Raw genomic sequence first — 20124 nt, forward strand, 5'->3', positions numbered from 1 at the left:
TTACCTTTGTAATTATCTTTCCATCTCCTTGATCTGACTTTAAAATACCTAGGAAAGTGCTACAGGTCAAATAGTTGGGTCACATTAAATGTAGAGTGAGCCAAAAGAATTAGCTCCTTGTCTTTGCAGTGCCTATACAGTGAGGGCAAAATGCGGGGTCTTGTTGAATTTAACCTCAGCAGTATCCTTGTTCACAGCTTGGTAGAAAAATAACTGTGGAGCCAGTCAGTACCACCACAGGTCCTGGAAACCAGCATGTGTGGTCAGCTGGTCCAGGCATGCTCTCTTAGGTCCCTCTTCTGCTTCTACAATGGCTTCCTTCACACCTTTCTCTCCATCTTTCATTTTTGGGGCCAGCTCCAGTCACTTTTCAGGAGGAGAGAAGCTGTCATGGGGCAGCAGCATACCTTACCCCTGACTGCATGCACACCTGTACCCCATCCCCTACACCTGTTATTCTTGTCACCTGTATTCCAGAGCATTCCCCCGGGCTCTCTGCTGTTTGACTCTTGTCCTCTTCTCTGCCCATTTCTCGAGTTTTCTTTTCTCCCCTCAGACTCTTTCCTCTCTAAACACTCATCAAAAGAATGATCTTTGACTATTTTCTGTACTTCACTCATTTCTCAATGCCTACCACCATGAGGTTGTTGAAACTGCTCTGGGTAGTTACCTGGGAGCTCCACCCCTCTCCCTTCTCATTGACCCTTCCCTGAAACACTCCTTTTGAGTTCATTCCTGTAGTTCTGCTCTACTTTGCTTTGTAACCTTTTGGCTGCTTCTGTGTTTGCATAGAAGAATCCTATTCTGTACCTGGAATTAAATGTCGAGGGCCTCCGTGGTCTGCCCTGGCACTCTGTTCTTTATTCCTTGTGCCTTCAGAATCTCGTTCTGTTATGAGTTTCAGCTACCACCAACATGATAATTATTATAGCAGCTAAGAAGTGAAACCTTCACTCAGATGGGCAATGAGCATGACACACACTTCATATCTCATGTTACTGGAAGTCCAGAGATAGGATGGAATCCAGGTAATACTGTCACAGCTCAGAGGTCCACACATTCATTCTGCCACACTCAGCATCAGCTTTAGTCTAAGGCTAGTTCCCTCAGGGTTGCATGTGGCCACATCTGTTTTGGGCATCACATCTAGAGCCAGTGACATTCAGAGGAGAAGGATCATTTTTAGAAGATAGGAAACCCATCCAAAAAGTATCCCTAGTACTCCCTCCTTGAATTCTGTGGCAGTTGCTGGATCAGGAAAAAGAGACAATGGGATTCTCAGGATTGGTACAGGCTAAATTTGTGAACTCAGTAGCTATTGAGGTCTTATCACTTTCCTCTTCAGTAACTTCTGTGTTGTCTTTAAAGTCTCACATCCTTTACAGTGGCTTATGAAATTCCAGTAATCTGGTCCCCGTGCAGCTTGTCAACTTTGGGGCTGCAGTCTTTATTGCTGGCCTATGTTGTGTGCCAGAGGCCTCTGATTCACTGTCAGTTCTTCAGGGAAGCCTGTATTAATCCCTCAAGTAAGATAACAGAGCCTAAGCTGTTCCCTAGCATCATTAGCTCCTGTAGCCTCTACTGAAAACAAACAGAATTGATATTTAATACAAATAAATGTTGGCCAATTGAGTAAGTAGACTGGGTATTCTATCATAGAATAATTAAGAGAACTGATGGTACGGAGCTCCAAAAATGGCCTTATGAGTTAATTATGGATAAAACAAGTATTATATATGCTCAAATGGCATATGTATTATTTCAGTAGGTTAGTATTTTTATAAAATGTTGGTATTTATAGAGTTTACATTTGGAAGAACAGCATAGTAAAATATAAGTATATGTATTCAGTTAGCTCACTATTTTTCATATTTGTATATTCTGGGTATGTCTTAGTATATATGAAAATTAATTTTATACTTTTTAAGTCTAATCTATGCTTTAACATTAGATTACTTGGGCAGTTATTCTATTGTGAGAGGAGAAAGTTTGCAACAGTCTAATGAGTTATTTTTACTTTGCTTTCTCTTCTTCTCCTGGGATATCTTGGCTCTCCTTATTACCTTGCTATTCTTTATCAAAAATAATGAAGGAGAGAGTTTGAGAAGTGAAGTCCAGACTGTAGGAACTTGTTGCCAGGATTTATCTCCAGTTAGCCAAAAAGTGTGACAGATATGAGCTAGCCCAGTACCATCCTGGCAGGTTTTAGAGATTCTTCATGTTTTGGGCAGTGGCCATTTTTAATGCTGATGAGATGGGATTATTTTAGAAAATAAATTTCCTTCATAAATCATGATTAATAATTTTATATTCTAGTTTCCTGGAAACTGATTCTTTCTCCTCATCCCCAGCCCCTTGCGTTCTCTCCAGGACCTCAGAACCCTCTCAACAGAGCACCCTGGGCAGTCATACAAAATGAACTAGAAATGTGACATGAGACCAGTCCTATTTGACATTACTTTTCAAAATTATAGGAAACATATCTCAATCAAAGTAAAACTCAGAGTACTGCAGGAGCATTTATTGCAGTAACAGTAGCTTTTGGTGATTTAGCTATAGAAAGTGTGAGATTTGTTGGCACATTTTGGCAACGTCTGTTGTTCCCTATGTCCACTGTTGCTAACACATCAGAATCTGTGTGGTAATTGTAAGATTTCAAATTGTATTTCATATTCAGTAAAATATTTTTAACATTTCCAAAAAGCTTTGAGATTTACATTAATTAAAAAATGCCAAAACTCCGGCTGGGGTTGTGGCTCAGTGGTAGAGTGCTTGCATTGCAGGTGCGAGGCACTGGGTTTGATTCAAGTGCCTCAGACATGCTAGGCAAGCACCACATACATACATACATACATAAATAAATAAAGGTCCAGCAACAACTAAAATATATAAATATATATGTGTATATATATATATATATATATATATATTTTTTTTTTTTTTTAAATGCCAAATCTAAACTGGGATGAGACTGGGCATTCTCGAAGTTGAACTTCAGCCTAAACAGGCCATGGTCTGGACATACTTGCAGTGGGTGCAGCAGCCTGGAGCTCTTGCTGCTGGTTCTCACCCCCTATATGTTTCTGCTCTGCTTGATTTAGAAATGGTATAATTTCCTAGTTCTTTGTTGTTGTTGTTGTTGTTACTCATTCATTATATATAGCAAAATGTAACATTGTTCTTCATTATAGTCTTATCTTTTATGTGGAGTGGTAAATAATTGGTTTTAAAAAGTATGGTAATCATGGTATCAAATCTAAATGATGATAAAGTTCAATTGCAAACTTTTTCTTTGCTCTGACTTCATAAATTAAATAAAAAAGATTTAAAAGTAAATATATTAGAAAAAAAGAGTACATGTTGATGACTCGGAGGTTTGTAATAGTATATTATTAATTTTAGTTGAATTATCTTTCTGCCTTTCAAATTCATCTGAACATTTATCAAACAAGATATATGATATGTAGTAGTGTAAGCTCTTTGCATCCGAACAGATTGACTTCCTGTTGTCTCTTTGCCTTTGAATTCACATAGCATGATGCTAGTACCTTCGCCAAGGAGTGCATGTTCCACCATTTTGGAAGTATGGGATTGTTACTTGGCATTTTCTTTAGACTTCAGATTTACTGTTATGTAATGTATAAGTCATGACAGCCTCTTATTGAAAAAAATATTTCAGGAAAAATAAAGCACTCTAGTTAATTTAGCATAGACTAGTGTAGCTACATGATGAATGGCCAATTAAATTTCAATAAAATAATTATATACTATCTTTTAGATTTTTAAATTTATAGAAGATAGTGGTCATGTCGTTTTTAACTAACTCACTAGGAAATAGTATTATGAGCAGATTACAGGATCACCGTGATCCTTCTTCTGCTACGTGGGTAGTTATCTAGAGTTGTCTATGTCTCACTGGAAGAATCACAAAAACTTTTCATTTTCTTCATTTATTCTTTAGAATGGTTGTCAGAATATTTATTTTATAATGTTATGAATATGAATATTTAATGCATTAAAAAGTAAGATTGTTACTTTATTATGATTACGAATCTTATTATTCACATAGTTATATTCTACAAAGTTACCATAAACACTTACTGGGTGTAGAGGTCAGGGATGCTGCTCATCATCCTGTTTCTCACAGGAGGGCTCCCAAGCCAAGAACCATCAGCCTCGGAAAGCTCCAGGGTAGAGAGAGAGCCCTGTGTAAGAACAAATAGGCTGAACTCTTGCATGTGGGGACTCTGGGGTGTTAATTATGGTCACTGCCTACTGCCTACGATTAAGCAGATATGGGCATTTCCAACGTATGTTATATTCCCAACCACATGATTTTAAGAAATGTTTATTTAATGCTTAAAGAAAGCACTTATTTGGAAAGTTTATTTTTTGACAGCATACTTTTAAATCAGGATGTCAGGAATTATTGTATTTTAGTGCTTTATTTACATAACTGTATAGGTTATTGATGGCAAGTCTTTTTCCTCTGTTCATGTGATTAATTTCTTAGTATAAATATACTTTCTTAGCATAAACATGCTTTAACTTAAATATCTAATCATAGTATACCATATACTTTAGCTTAAAAGCTACTAATTGAGTACAAACAAGGCAAAACAACTATATTCCTAATCTTCAGATAATATGAAACCCAAAGTTTTGGAAGTAGATTAGTGAATTATATTCTTCTAAGAGGTAACATGTATGTGGAGTAGAGAATTTCCAGTTGTTTGATCTGAGTTTCTGTAAACATCCAGATCATGAGTCAGAATACTTATTTAATAAAAGCAAAAAAAAAAAAAAAAAGTTTGAGGAGCCAACTTGAAAATACAAACAGACTCCCTCCTGCTGATCTAGCTGGGCACAGGCCTCCTCACAAGCCTTGAAAGCCAGCCAAGGTCTGCTCTGATTTCTCTGATATTTCTGATGGCAGCAGAATGAGTTTTGGAAAGAGTCAAGTTTATTTTTAAACTGAATTTTGTAATTTACAGTTGTGCATTGTTATTTTTTGTTCTTAAATCACTATGAACATTTGATACCTAGATCTTGGGAATTTACAGAATATAATTTAGATTTTCAATATATAGCAAAATGTTAATCTGATTACAACAGAAGATTCATATAATTCTACTTTTGTATGTTTGAAAATTTTCTGTGCAGTTATTTTTAAAAGTTAGTAATAGTGGTATCAGTAGTGAAAACAGACAGCAGCTCCTTTCCTAGAGGTGGCAGAAAGTGTCACAGAAGGGAATAGGAAACACGCTTAAAAATCAGCAGCAATCACTTGAAACTACTTTATAAGTAGATAATTTTAACAGGAGCTATAAAATAATCCTTTGCTGACTCCTTACTTGAGCAGGGTGACATGTAAATTGGCTCTGGTGACTTCCCTGTGTGACATTCAGTGGTTTCTAGTATGTTCACAAGGTGTCACAATCATTTCTTTCTTTTTTTAAAAAAAAATATATTTTTTAGTTGTCAATGGAACTTTATTTTATTTATATGTGGTACTTAGAATCCAACTCAGTGCTTCACACATTCGAGGCAAGCACTCTACCACTGAGCTACAACCCCAGCCCTGTTGCAATCATTTCTGTCATCTAAGTTCAAGAACATTCCACTGCCTCCCAAAGAAAACCCCAGATCCAGTAACATCCCCTCTTTGTTCCTTCTCATCCTAGCCCCTGGCAGCTACCAGTCTGCTTCCTGTCTCTCTGGATTTGCTTGTTCTGGACATTTTGTTTAAGTGGAATCATACAGTATGTGGCCTTTGGTGTTAGTCTGCTTTGACTTAGCATAATGTTGAAAGACTCATCCATGTTGCAGCATGTGTGAATCCTCACTTCTGTTGGTCACTGAATAACATTCCACTGTAGGAATATTATTCCAGTGGATATGCACATTTTGTTTATCCATGGTGGGTTAATGAATATATTTGGGTTATTCCTACTTTTGGCCATTAGGAATATTACTGCTGCAAATATGTATCTTGCATGTTTTTGTGGGATGTATCTTTTAGTTCTGGGAATATGCATAAGAGTGGAATTTCTGGACATATGAGTCCATGTTTTCTTTCCAAGGAATTCACAAGCTGTTTTTGAAAGCAGTTGTACCATTTTCCAATCTCATCAGCAGTGAATGATGATACCAGTTTCTTTTTGTCTTTGTCAATATTTGTCAGTGTCTTTTTATTTTATTTTTTAAAGTAGCTATCCTAGTGGTTGTCAAGTGGTATCTCATGGTTTTATTTGTATTTCCCTACTGACTAAGGATTTTGAGAATCTTTTTAACTCTTATTGGCCATTTGTATATCACTTTTGGAAAAAAATCTGTTCAAATACTTTATTTTAATTGAGTTGTCTTTTTTATTGAGTTGTAAGAATTTTATATATTTCACATAGAAGTCCTCTTTGAGATATGTGATTTGCAAGTATTTTTGATTATTCTCTGTCCTTTCACTCTCTTGATGGTGTCCTTTGAAGAATAAAAAGCTTTTAACTTTAATGAAGTCCAGCTTATTTTTCTTTGGTTGCATGTTGATGTGACCTCTTATTTGCGTTTTATAGCTGGTTCATACTCCATTGTGTGGAGGCCCTGCACTATATTCAAGCAGTTCCTCATTTATTTACTATTACAAATAGTACTACAAAAAATAACTTTGTATACATGTTTACCAGTGAGATTGTTGGGTCAGAGTAAATGCATATGTAATCTTGGTGGTCATTGCCATTCCACTCCAACAATGGTGACATTTTCGGTTCCCACCAGTACCATATGTGAGGAATGCCTGTTTCTCGAAGCCTAGTGACAGCATTGCTAGGCTTCTGGAGTTTTCCTAGACAGAAGCATACAAATGGTGTATTAGGGGCTGGGGTTGGGGCTGGGGCTCAGTATCTACTATGCAGAATGCTTGCCTCACATATGTGGGGCACTGGGTTTGATCCTCAGCACTGCAGAAAAAAAATAAATAAGCAAAGTTTTTAAAAAAGAATTTTATTAAATAAAAAGGAAAAAATGCTGTATTAATTGTAGTTTAAAGATTGCCCTTCTCTAATTATCAGAGAAATTAAGCATCTTTGCTTAAGTTTATAGGTCTTTTGTAGTACTTTTTTACCCCCTCATATGTTTTGCTCATTTTTTTCTCTACTGAGTTTTGGGCTTTTTCTGAAAACTTAGAGGTTCTTTATATATATTAGGGATATTAGCCTTTAACTTGTTATTTAAACTGCAAAATTTCTTATGTGTTTACCTACTTGTCACTTACATTTTTACCTTGTTTATAATATATTTTAGACATGCAAAGGTTTTAATCTTGCATGCTTATTTATTTTTGTGTTTTTGTTAGACTTTCCCCTTTTACTTTGCTTCTGGGTATTGAGTCAGAAAAAATATTTTCCCTGCTCCCTGACTTTAAAGGCATTTCCCTATGCCTGCTTCTTCATAATTTAACTTTCCTGACTCTGGATTGTATTTTTCATTCATTCTTTTAAATTTTCTGGATACATAATCATATTGCCTATGTCATTTGCAAGAGAGGTAGTTTTATCTCCCCCCACCCCAATTCTTAATTATCTCCCTTCTCTTATTGTAGTACTTCTAGGGCAGTATTTAGAATGAACATAGTGAGGATTCTTAGTCTTTTCCTTATATTGGTAAATTTTTCTACATTTCCTTAGTAAGTTATCTGATAATCTTAAGGCTGTATATAAAAGCTGTACCCCTCCGTTCTTACTTATTAGTTTTTACATGCATATGTTGAATTTTTAGGTACTTCTTCAGCATTTTCAGAGGTGATCATGCTTTTATTAGTTCTTCATTAATTACGTTAATATTCTTCCTAACATTGAACTGTGATTGCTTTCCTGGAATAAAGCATCTTTAAAATTTTTAATGTGCTGTTTGTATTTGCCAAAATCTAATTTAAGATTTTTACATGGACATTAGCAGTTTGTTATGTGTAAGTTTGTGCGTTTCTGGCATAGCAATGTTTTTGTTGAATTTAATATCTCTGCCATGCAGTATTTGCTTCCTGGAGACCCCCTTCTGATGCTTATCATTCTCTGTTCTCTGGGCTTTTCTTGAGGTCTGCTAGAATGCTTTTGTCTGGGAATTCCCTTTGCCTCCTTCCTGTGTTGGGTCCTGAGTCCTGGACGACAGGTCTTTTTTTTGGAGTATCTGCATGAGCATATCTTTAGTGAGCCTGCACTGATTGATCATTTGGATGGATTAGAAATTTAGGTGAAACAGTTTTTCCTCCAAGTTCAGGAGATGTCCATCATTCTGTGGCTTCTACAATGCTGCTAGGATGCGGGTTACTATTTCACCCACGTCCTTGGTACCATGGATGCCACCATGGAAGCTTGGAAGCTTTTTTTTTTAACCCAGTCTTGGCCTTCTGGCTTCTGTGCTCTAGCTTTCCTTCTGCATGTGCTGGCCTCTGATGGGCCCTTTCCACTCGCACGTGCTTGTTGTTCAGTCTCATTACTTTTCTTGAGTCATTTCTGAATGACAGTCTCCTTTCCATTTTCTTTTTGAAACTCTTCTATTCACAGAGTGAACTGCGCTCCTTCCCCTGTCTCTTGTGTCTCTGGTCTTGTTCTACTTCATGGGAGATTGCCTCAACTTTATATTCAAGCCTTTAGCTGAATGCTTTATTTGTCATATTTAAATTTTTCCTGAATACTCATGTTTATATTATGTACTTTATGGTTTATAGATATAATTCCGTGTCTTAACTCTTGCATGATATTCATCTGGAAATTTTTATTGTTCCTGTATTTTCTGATTTGAATTCCTGCCTACCCCTTTTTCTGTTTGCTTGATAAGGCCTCTTTCTCTCTTGTTTATTTATTTATTATTATTTTTTTTAGTTGTTGATAGATCTTTATTTATTTATATGTAGTGCTGAGAATCAAACCCAGTGCCTCACTCATGCCAGGCACGTGTGCTATTGTTGAGCCCCAGCCCCAGCCCATCTTTCTCTTTTATTAAGTAGCATTTTCTGAATGTCTAGTGGTCCTTGGCTATCTGTTCTATTTAAAGGTGAGACACTAGGAAGCCAATTAGAAGTCCTCTGTGTGGGCCACACTGCCAAGATGTCAGGTGGCCAGTTGGCTTTTCTGCCACGTTCCTTCAGACATCAGCATCTGAACATCTGAAGGTCCTTTCTCTAGAATCCGTAAATTTTCCAGAAAGCTGTCATTTAGATTGTTAGGCCTCTTGTGTGTGCCTGGGATCAGGCATCTGGTATTCACCTATTTTATCTACCTAAGTCCGGGTTACCTCTCCCAACCCATTGCAGTCTACAAGCCCTCAATTGGTGTCTGTGAAATTATGCTGAAATCCAAGGTGCTCACTGTGAGCTGCAAGGTTTGATCTCAGCCCTGTTCTCCTCGTTTTACTGTAGTTCTCCCCATTCACTATATTCCAGCCACTGTTCTTTCTGCACCTCAGGCACCTTCCTGGTCATGGCCTACACATGCTCTCCCCATTCTGCGGCTAGCTCTTTCTCATCAATGAGCACTACCTCAAACAACATCTGTTGTTCAGGGTGCTCTAAAATCTGAAACTCATGGGCACCAGGGTGACACCACAGGTGGACGATTCCATACTAACTTCCTGGGAGGAGTTGCAGTCAAGACACGGCTGCACAGGACCAGACAGCAAGGTCAGTGGCTGCTGGAGGGCTGAGCACCCAGGCTTTATAAGATGGTGCCACAAAGATGCCCGCCTGTCACCGCAGAAGTGTCAAAGCCCACAGATGTTCACCACCAAGAGTGAATCTTTTTTTTTTTTTTTTGGTACTCAGAATTGAACTCGGGTGCTTAACCCCTGAACCACATCTCCAGCCCTTTTTAATATTTAGAGTATTTTATTTAGATCTCACTGAGTTGCAAGTGCCTTGCTAAGTTGCTGAAGCTGACTTTGAACTCAGGATCCTCCTATCTCATCCTCTTGAGTTGCTGGAGTTACAGGCATACACCACCACACTCGGCTCCAAGAGTGAATCTTAAAGTAAACTGTGGATCTCAAAGTAAACTTAAGTAAACTCGGGGGCAAGGCGAGTCCAGAGTGGGTCCATGGATTTTAACTAGGTAACCATGATGTGGGAATGTCGATTGTGGCAAGGATTGTGCCTCTGTGGGGACAAGGAATATGTGGAAAATTCATCTCTTCTGCTTGATCTTGCTGTGAATCTAAAACTACCCTAAAAAAGGTGTGTTCGTAATAATAATTTCTAAAACGCAATTTGAGGTAAGTTAAAAATAAATTATAAAAAAAGAGGAAAATACAACTGATTATTTCTCTGATTCGAGTGTGAAGGACTTGTAATCAGAGAAGCAATTGTGATTATTTGGATTTCAGCATCATTTAATATACATTAAAACCCAAGATATTTTAAGAAAATAACCTTAATATACCGAGAATACATAATGGTAAAATGGTATGAGTATACAGTCAAATAATAATTTAAAGTCACAAGCTTTTGAGGAAAGTTTTGTTGCTGAGCCATCGTGAAATATTAAAACAGTAGGATTTATTTTTAGATTTTATGTAACATTTGCACCCAGTGCCACAAGACATCCGAATATGTTTGGTGTAGGAGAAAGACTATTCCAGCCTCTTCCCTGCTGTGTCAGCTCTCTCTTTTCCCAGATATAGCATTTATTGTCCCCTCACATTCCAAGAGTGTTGTGCACATACCTGCCGAGCAGAGCATTGATTTTGCTTATTTTCAGGTTTCCCCTGCTTGCTCTCTTCTCTCCTGCTGGAGGAAGTGGGGTGGTGTGAGTGAGGACTGCAATGCACCTGGGCTGTGGGGCCAATGGACCCCAGTGGCCCCAGGACTTCTTAGGTTCACTTGAAGTCTTGTTTAGTTTCTTGTTTTTTTCTCAACAATCCTTTTGAGACTCACCTCCTCAGGAGTGACTTCTCCTGAAAGATGTGTGGGGCAGAGCCAAGGTCGGGAGTCGTATTAATGATTTCTACGAGTCTTCTGATCTTTCTTTTTGATGTCTCAATCTTTGATAAAACATAAATGAAGGCTCACTCTGGGGTCTTGTTATTTACATAAATATACATGGAAAACTTGAATTTAATAACTTCATATTGAAAGTTTACATATTTAAAACTGTACTATGCACCTTGAAAAATAGTAGGTGTAAAAATAAATGAGACATGTCTTTTTTTAGTTAAATTAAAGAATTCTTTTGAGGAAATTATAATTATTTGTACAAGCAAAAAATATGTAAGAGACATATAAACAAATTACTATTAGCATACAAAAGACAGTTGAGTTTGATTCCAGAAGGAAAGATTGGTCAGGGTAGACTGCATTTGAACCCTAAAGCAGCAGAGAAATAATAAAGAGGCAGGGGAGAACATTTCAGGCAGAGAGAGAATTGCTTGACCAAAGGCTTAGAAGGGTGAAGTTTGGGGCATTTTGGGAATTGTGAACCATGCAGCTCCTTAGTAATGTAACAATTGTTCAGGTACAAACAGATTGAAAAGTCTCCTTTGCTGTATCAGCAAGACCCTTAAATGACTAGTTCTCTGTATTTAGGATCTAAGAGACTCATTTCTTAAGATTTTTTTTTTCTCATTATTGATGAACACCAAATTGTATCCAGCCATATCATTACTCTTGAAAGAATTTTGTTGGATTGCTTTGCTGTGTCCCCAGGGAGTAGAAGAGGGCCTGGTAGGAACAGGTAGGCTTGAGGTGTATGCTAAGTGAATGAGCACGTTTGGATTTCCCAGAAGACTCTGATTGGTCCTCCTGTAGAGACCTGTCTCAGTGGCCACTTAGCTCTACCACTCTTGTGGTCTGCCACTCGCCTTGTTGCATTCGCTTTCTTGAGTTTTCCGTGTTCTACTTGAATCCTTGTAACTAGTGATTGTCCCCTTAGGGTGTACCTTGAATCCAGGGTCTGTCTGCTGTCTACCACTTGGTTCATCTCCGGAATCTTCTACTTTAACCTTATGTCTGTTTTCCTGAGGTGTAGCATTATTTCATCCTTTAATCTTGACTTTAATGATTTCTAGAAATGTGACATCACCTTTATAGTTTCTGCTACTTAGTCCCCACTACTTTCTTTTTTTGGTTCTGGGGATTGATCCAAGGGTTGCTTAACCACTGAGCCACATCCCTAGCCCTTTTTATATTTTGAGCCTCACTAAGTTGCTGAGGCTGGCTTTGAACTTGCCATCCTACTGGCTCAACCTCCCTAGCTGCTGCCATTATAGGTGTGCACCACCACGTCCAACTTCCCACTGTGTTCTTATGATTGTTACAAATATAAATTTATAAGTAAATACTTATTATTATTTAAAAATGTTTGTTTTGCTGTTATGTTTTCTATAGCTCTGAGTGAACTATTCTTTATTTTATTTTGGTATTTTAAAATTCATTCATGTATCTTGAAAGAATAATTTGTAAGTTAAATATAAAATTACCTATACCTGTATATAATATTGTTTAGTGTTTGTTCTACATATTATAGTATGCTTCCTTAATTTACCATAATTACACTTGAATAAATATGATACTATTTCACACCAAATACAAGAAATTTATAGTATGATTTTCTTTAGTCCCTCTCCTCTGTTTGTGCTATGGTTGTTATATGTTTTACTTCTACATATGTTATAAACTTAAAGACACCTATCAATTACTTTTCTTTATTTTAAACAATCATCTTTTAAAGAAACTGAGAAAATAAATAAATTAAGACATTAAGTTAAGAAAATAAATTGACTTTCATATTTTCTCACGTATTTACCATTTTCAGAGTTTTTTATTTAAATTTCTGCTCAAATTTTGCAGAGAAATAATTAATAAAGTAATTAGAGGTAAAAAAAAAAAAAGATTATTTTAAAGCTGGAAGTAGTGTGTTCCTTGTCTGAGCACATGCTGGACCGATCATTTGTATGTCAAGAGTTAAAAATTTCACGTACATGTCAAAATTTTTCTGCCAGTTTTAAGTTATTTTTGGCAAGGATCAATATTTATACATTAAATTTTTTTTAAAGTTGTAGATTGACACAATACCTCTATCTCTATCTCTCTATCTATCTATTCTATCTATCATGAATGCTCCAAATATATTCACTGATGGGTCAAATAATGGTACAGCAGCAATAGTTACACCTGATCAAACTTTTACATTTTTAGTACCCAAACAATCAGCTCAAAAGGTAGAGCTTAATGCAGTATTACAAACTTTTGTGATGTTTAAAGATTCTGTATTTAATTTATTTTCTGATAGTATATAGTTAATGCTATAATATCCCTTGAAGATGCTGGGGGAGAGGCTTGTGGAAGCCGGTGGTGGCAGTTGGGCTCTGAGGGTTTTTTTCCTGAGGAGCTGTTTTGTTTGGCGTTTGTAGTTCTAAAAATAAAATTAGTTTCTTTTGACAAGTGGCTCCTGAATTGTGCCCAGCCAGACTTCGGCAATCTATTTATTTTAATGTGGTGCTAGGGATTGAACCCAGGGCCTCACATGTGCTAGGCAAGTGTTCTACCACATAGCCACAACCCAGCCCTTACATTTTAAAATACTTCATTATGCCTTGCACAGTGCATTACACAAAGTGGGCACTTATTAAGTTTATAAGAATAATTGAAATTTTGTTATTTTTATCTGAACAGTGTGAAATTTTATTTGTGCAGTCTGTCAGAGCTGTTATATTACTATAGTTTACCATTGGATGTCACTTTCTAATTTATACGAATAAGTTAGAATTATTTATTATTCCTTGCCATTATGCTTTTCCAGCTCTGGAAGTTGGCTCTCCTGTATAAGCACACTTAATCTGAAACATTCCTATATATTTTAAGTCCCTAAAACAGACATTCGTAAATTGTAATTTTTATTATCATTTATTATATGTGTGAGTTCATACAGAACCAACTGATTTGTCCTTAGTTTTCTTTAAAACTTGCACACGGGCATTATTTTTTAATTAATCTCTCTGTGGAGCAAAGTTAGGAACTATCAGAAGTCAAGGTGGGAAGAAACAGGGCATGCAGAGACACCTTTGGGTGTGTTAAGTGTGAGCAGGCCTCCTTCTGGGAGCTGCACGATTCCACACTCACCAGAAGTGAGTCTTGTCAAGATAAGCTTCTGTGCAGCCGCAGGTTTTATTCAGGTTTGTCAGAGAAAGAGTGGGACATATGGCTGTGAGTAGAAATGTCGAGGGAGGGAAAAAGGTGATACCCATGACTCTGAGCCAGTTGTGGGGCAGAAGAGAGTGCCAAGAACAAGTTCACACCCTCATCCTCTTCCTTTAGAGAATAGGCCAGGTCAGGTCAAGGTGGTGGCCTCCAGTCCCAGCTGTGATATTCACCTTGGGCCTGTAGACTGTAAATAGCGTCATCACCGTGTAACTTAGAGGCTTATGTCTCGGTGGGTATCCAATGTAGGGCTCACCCTGGTGCAGAAGGAAGCGGCTGCAGCACCGTGGCAGACCCTGGCTCAGGGCTGAGGTCACCTTTGTAGTGGTGCCCATCGGGTATGCAGGCGGTGATCCCAGCCTTCCCAGAGACAGCTGGAGAGTTATCTGGAGGTGTGGTCACTCTTTTCTTCAATTTACCCAGAATATTAAAAGTTGAATAAAGTAGCAATGTTGTTTCCTAATGAATGCAACAAATACCATCCAACTAACATCTAATCCTAGGAATTTGTTCATTTCTAACAATTTAGAATTATCTAGTATGTTATCCCCCAGCCTGTCAAATCCCACCCCAAAGTAACTTATCTTTTATTTTCTGTTGTGTTTTTTTTAAAATGTTGTTCTCATATACATAAATTTGGCATTTTTAAAGCCACAACTATAATAAACTAAAGTACCATTTAGGACATCTAAATCCCATTTTATATTAGTCAAATTTCACATCGTGTAGTATTTAAAAATGAAATCTTATCAGATAATGTCTGTTTTAGAATAAAACTTAAGGTTTCTTTGTTTATTTTTGATAAGCTGGTACAAGGTGGCCACTTGTCCTTGGAAAGAGTATCTTTTAGCGTTTTTGATTTTAGAATGTCATTCTTCACGAAGTAGTGAAGTAATACACAGTGATGTGGATAGTAGAAAATAAACAGTCGGTCATGCTACAGCTTACATTATTATCATCAATAGTCAGCATCTCCTGACTATTGTGTTGGTGGTAATTCAATTTGTAATCCATGTTTTTTGCCTTATGTTTTGTATATTACTACAGCTAAAGAAGTAAACAGGTCATGGCACGTTTAACAAAAAGACGACAGGCGGATACAAAAGCCATCCAGCATCTTTGGGCAGCTATTGAGATTATAAGGAACCAGAAGCAAATTGCCAACATTGACCGAATTACTAAGTAAGTAAGTTTAAACAAAAATATCCCTGTAAAATTTCATATAAGACTTTGGGGGAAATGTCTAAAAATTCCTGATCTAGTCTGCTAGTCAACACATATTGCAAAGGATTGAAGTCACTTTTTGCCTTGTAGAAATCTACAGTTACAGAAACATGTACAAGAACTTGTATTTAGAAGTTTTGTTAAATATTAGACAAGTAAAATACCAATAAGTTCTATTTTCAAGTTTTTATTTATAAACTATTTTAATTGTTAGAAACTAAGTCTTGTTTAAAAGGCTTTTTAGTCAGTCACTTGCTTTATACATGAAGCTAACAGTATCCTGCCGTTCATTAGTCATTTCAATATAGGATGAGCATGGTATGTGTGGTAAAAGGCAACTTTTAGTTCGTAACCTACTAACAGAATCTGTAACAATGCCATTCTGTATTTTAGAAGATATATTGAATAAATGTCCCATTTAAAAAAAATACATTCTTTTTTTCCCCTTCGTTTCTAATGCCATTTATCTTGGTAGCCAAAGATTCAGGATTTAAAAAAAAAAAAAATCCAAACTACTTGATGAATACTGTTTACCTATTCTATACTAATTATAGGGAGTCTTCAATTTGGAACTTGATTTTGCTTTCTTACATTTGTTTCTCTGGACACTTTTTGAAAGAATAATGCCAAATTTATATATTTTTTAAACATTTGGATGAGTTTTTTGCTAATTGGTAGAATTTCTTAATATTTTTCCCTCCCACATTTGTTAAATACTGTCTATGAAAATGGAAAACAGCTAACTTATAAAGCTAACTTCCATAAATGCTTTATTTGTTTTTACCTTTATTAATAAGTAACAAAAATTGAGTTCCATGTATATTTGTTCCTTCCTGGTGTTCTGCGAAGATTATAGGCTGTGCAGGAGGGAGGGAGGCTGGGGAATGGGTGGAGTGGGGAGGCTGGGAGCTGCTCTCATTGTGTACCTTCGGGGGAGTGTCTTAGGTTGGCCATCAACTCCTGGCTCCTGTCCTGCAGTAGAGGAGAGAATAGGAAACACTGTGGAAAATGAGAACAACACAAGTAATACTTACTTTAATTATTAAGTTTTTAAAGAAGCAAATAATATGAGGCATGGGAACTAATACAGAACAGATTACAGGAAGGTGATGTTAGTATAAAACAGTTTTTTTAAAGATCTTGAGCTGTGGATGTAGCCAGGTAGTTGAGTACTTGCCTAACATGCTTAAGACGCCCCATTACTGCCAAAGAAAACAGTATTTTCTTCTAGGTGAGATATTTTAAAAACCATAGTTTATGTATATCAAAATTGCTTACAGAAGAATTTTGAGATATATTATTCTTTGGATTACATTTGACCTTAAAATCATGTAAGCTTGGCAGAGCTATTTTGGTTTCTCAGACCGCCACTTCTCTCTCTTCTGCATCTCTATCTTAGAAGCACTCCGAGTCCCCAGCATGAGTGTCCCTGGTCTAGAATTGTCTGCTGAGTGGGTGTGAGAGAACTGGCCCCTCAGTAGTGGGAGTTAGTGTTACATAGCATAAGCCCAGTGTCAAACTGTAGTAAAGGATTGATAAATAAGATCACACTCATTTTGCATTATGGATTGTTGATAAAGCAACCGTTTTTCTCCATTAATTTAGGCCCAAATGGCTTTGAATCACATTTTTCTTCATGTCTTAAGGTTTATATTTCGTAAAGCAAATATGAATAAATGTATTTACCTACCAAATGGCCATGATTTTGTTGGTTCATCTGAAGATAGAAAGAAAAGAAGGAAGGGAGGGAGGGAGGCAGAGAGGGACAGCTTACATATGTGAGTGGGTCTGATGCCATATTTCTTTTTATTATGGCAGCTCACTGTAGAGCATCCTGTGCTTCTTGCATAACATCAGTCTTGTTTGCAATTATATCCTTGCTGTTCAGTCAGCTCCCATGAGGAGCTGCCCAGGGAGTCACCTCACCTAGTGCCCTTGCTTCTCGGCCAGTGTTCATTCCCCTTGCCTGCACTAGCTCAGAAAGCAGTATTGGACTGTGCCAGGAAATAGATCTTTGGCTCTAAAGCCTAATGTTACTATTCTGCACTCTTTTTTCCCCCCCATATTTTTTTTTTAGTTGTGGATGGACACAATACCTTTATTTATTTATCTTTATGTGGTGGTGAGGATGGAACCCAGGGCCTCACCTGTCCTACGCAAGTGCTCTACCACTGAGCCACAGCCCAGCCCCCATATTATGCACTCTTAAAGGTAACACTTTTCAAGCCTTAGTTTTATTTTAAATTAAATTGCACTGCTTAATACAGTCAAGGCTGAACTCAGCAGTGTCTTTTAAACTTTAAAAATATCTTAAGCCACCACAGGCTGTAAAGAGTCCTGTAGTGGTTAGATCTCCTCCACTGTTTGACTGATGAGTGACTCCATCATAGAACAAAGGTCTTCTAGGCGACTGGCCCTTGGGGCAGGCACATCCTCCTTGTGGCTTACTTGGATGTGCTGGTTGGAGTCTTCTTGTCTTTGTTCTTTTAATCTGTAAATTTCTCCTTCATCTTTTTGTGGATATTTTCCTTTTGGCATTTACTTATGAAGGAACAGGGTTGTTTGTCCTGGTTTCTCAGGGTCTAGTGTTGCTGATGTCCTTGCTGTGGTCTAACTGAGTTATTGCTCAGTCTGTATTTGGAATATACTGAGTTGCCTTCAGGCTTGAAGGTGGGGTCTGACAGCTCCAGTGTGATGGTGGGTCCTATTAGAAGGCACGCAATGAGGTACAGCACTCACCTAGCACGTGTGAGGCACTGGGCTTGATCCTCAGCACCCTGTAAACATAAATAAATAAAATAAAGGTATTGTGTCTGACTACAACTAAAAAAAAAAAAATTAATAAATAAAGAAGGACATGATGTTGACTGCTTCTCATTTCCTGATTGTCGCCATTGCTGTTAGATCTGATAATCACTAAAGCTTAAAAATTTGTAATAGTCTTTCTTTTTTAAACTGGAATATGCTTCTGTAAAGAGTACAAGCTTCCCATCATCTGCTCTTTGGTTTCCCTGTGGCATAGTTTATATAGGAAAAGTAGTGTTCGAAATAGCACCCTCTACTGGAAATAATTAATTTTTAAAGTAGCATATGGAATTCATGCATTTAAATAAATTGAATATATTTCAATCCAAATTTTACATCACCCTTATTTTACACACACACACACACACACACATACACACACACACACACACACACCTCATTGCTTAGTTTTTATTGTTTGGGGCTTCTCTTAGCATGTTAGATTTTTGTTTCCCTGTTCATTGTATTTCTAATTTTCTCTTGAATTACTTTCATCTTTTTAATTTGAGATTTTTAGAGTTTCCCTTCTTGTGTCTGCTGTTTATCTGTGGTGTTATCTGCTGTGTGTTCACTTATGCATGCCTCCTAGTTTGTACCTCATTTCTGAAGTGATTTTCTTCAGATGTTTAACTCATTTCGAGACTTTGCAGTGTCTCTATAGCTTTCAGATCTTGTTCTGTTTTCCACGTCTTTTCTGGAGCAGCAGATCATGGTTTCTTGGGTCTTTTTTAAAATACTTTTTCTATTTATTTATTTTGGTACTGGGAATTGAACTCAGGGGCACTCGACCACTGAGCCACATGCCCAGCCGTATTTTGTATTTTAGTTAGAGACAGGGTTTCACTGAGTTGCTTAGCACTTTGCTTTTGCTGAGGCTGCCTTTGAACTCACAATCCTCCTGTTTCAGCCTCCCAAACTGCTGAGATTACAGGTATGCTCACTTCTGTCAGCATCTTTGCTGTGTGCTTTGCTTGTACAGATGTGATTCTGCTCTGACAGCCAGTATTTTCCCTTGGTTGTTTTGATGTAAAATCAGTTTTCTTAAACTTGCAACAGGGAAGGTGGTTCTAAGTACTTTCCCTAGGCTTATGTCTCTAAAGCTCCATTTTATGCCATTTTTATAAATTGCCAAAAATGTGTACTCTTACTTCCTGAAGTTTCCTGGGGTTTTCTCTATTTTTTAATTCCTATTTTTTTCCCCCTGGAACTATGTTTTCTTATGTTGAAGTTCACAAGAGTCTTGTGATTTTTCTTCAAAAGAAAAAAAAAAAACACCGTTTTCTTTCAAAAAAAGAGCTATGGCAATAAAACAAAACAAAATACCTTCCAGTAGAGGCAAATCTAAGGAACATTTTTAATATCTGTAATTCTAGATACATTGGAATCCACAGTAATATATTCCTCTCTTCTAACATAGTAAGTTGTGTCGCAGTTTTAGAAAGGAATTCTGTAAGTAGAATTTATGGCATTTTAAAGCATTTGAGCTCCAGATACTCACCACAAACAAACAAAAACAAACTGAAGGATGTTTGGGGATATTTCATCATCATGAATGTGAAATGAATGAGTCATTTTATCATAAAGCAAAAATATAGTAGTCTGGTCAGGGTTGTCTGAAGATAAGCAAATGAATATCTTCTTTTTAATTCACATATCTATAAATGTTAAATTTTAGATGGCACATGGATTCATTAATTTTTTTTTTTAATTTTTTTTTTATTGGTTGTTCACAACATTACAAAGCTCTTGACATATCATATTTCATACATTAGATTGAAGTGGGTTATGAACTCCCGATTTTACCCCAAATGCAGATTGCAGAATCACGTTGGTAGGATTCATTAATTTTATATAATTTGGATAGTTATAATAAAGCTTTGAATTACTTCCTTACTTAATATGCATGTTAAATATTT

The 20124-nt window shown here is 36.9% G+C and overlaps 2 protein-coding genes across 20 annotated transcripts in view; one reads left to right on the plus strand and one right to left on the minus strand.

Annotated features, from left to right (window-relative positions):
- LOC106144715 (uncharacterized) overlaps window positions 1-15360 on the minus strand; it is a 35404-nt gene extending 20044 nt beyond the window's left edge. For all 13 annotated transcript variants that reach the window (XR_013426651.1, XR_013426650.1, XR_013426649.1 and 10 more), the window contains exon 1: window positions 15227-15360. The gene's annotated coding sequence lies outside the window, so the exon portion shown is untranslated. The remainder of the gene's footprint in view (window positions 1-15226) is intronic.
- Zmynd11 (zinc finger MYND-type containing 11) overlaps window positions 15228-20124 on the plus strand; it is a 66295-nt gene continuing 61398 nt past the window's right edge. For 6 of the 7 annotated variants that reach the window (XM_078023115.1, XM_078023116.1, XM_078023118.1 and 3 more), the window contains exon 1: window positions 15233-15361. In XM_078023115.1, coding sequence (XP_077879241.1) covers window positions 15246-15361 — 116 coding nt within the window. In that variant the 5' untranslated portion in view covers window positions 15233-15245. Of the gene's footprint in view, window positions 15366-20124 lie in introns of all 7 variants that reach the window. The other variant, XM_078023119.1, reaches the window with a different exon arrangement.

Source organism: Ictidomys tridecemlineatus, chromosome 10 (assembly GCF_052094955.1).
Source record: "Ictidomys tridecemlineatus isolate mIctTri1 chromosome 10, mIctTri1.hap1, whole genome shotgun sequence".
Taxonomy (NCBI): Eukaryota; Metazoa; Chordata; class Mammalia; order Rodentia; family Sciuridae; genus Ictidomys; species Ictidomys tridecemlineatus.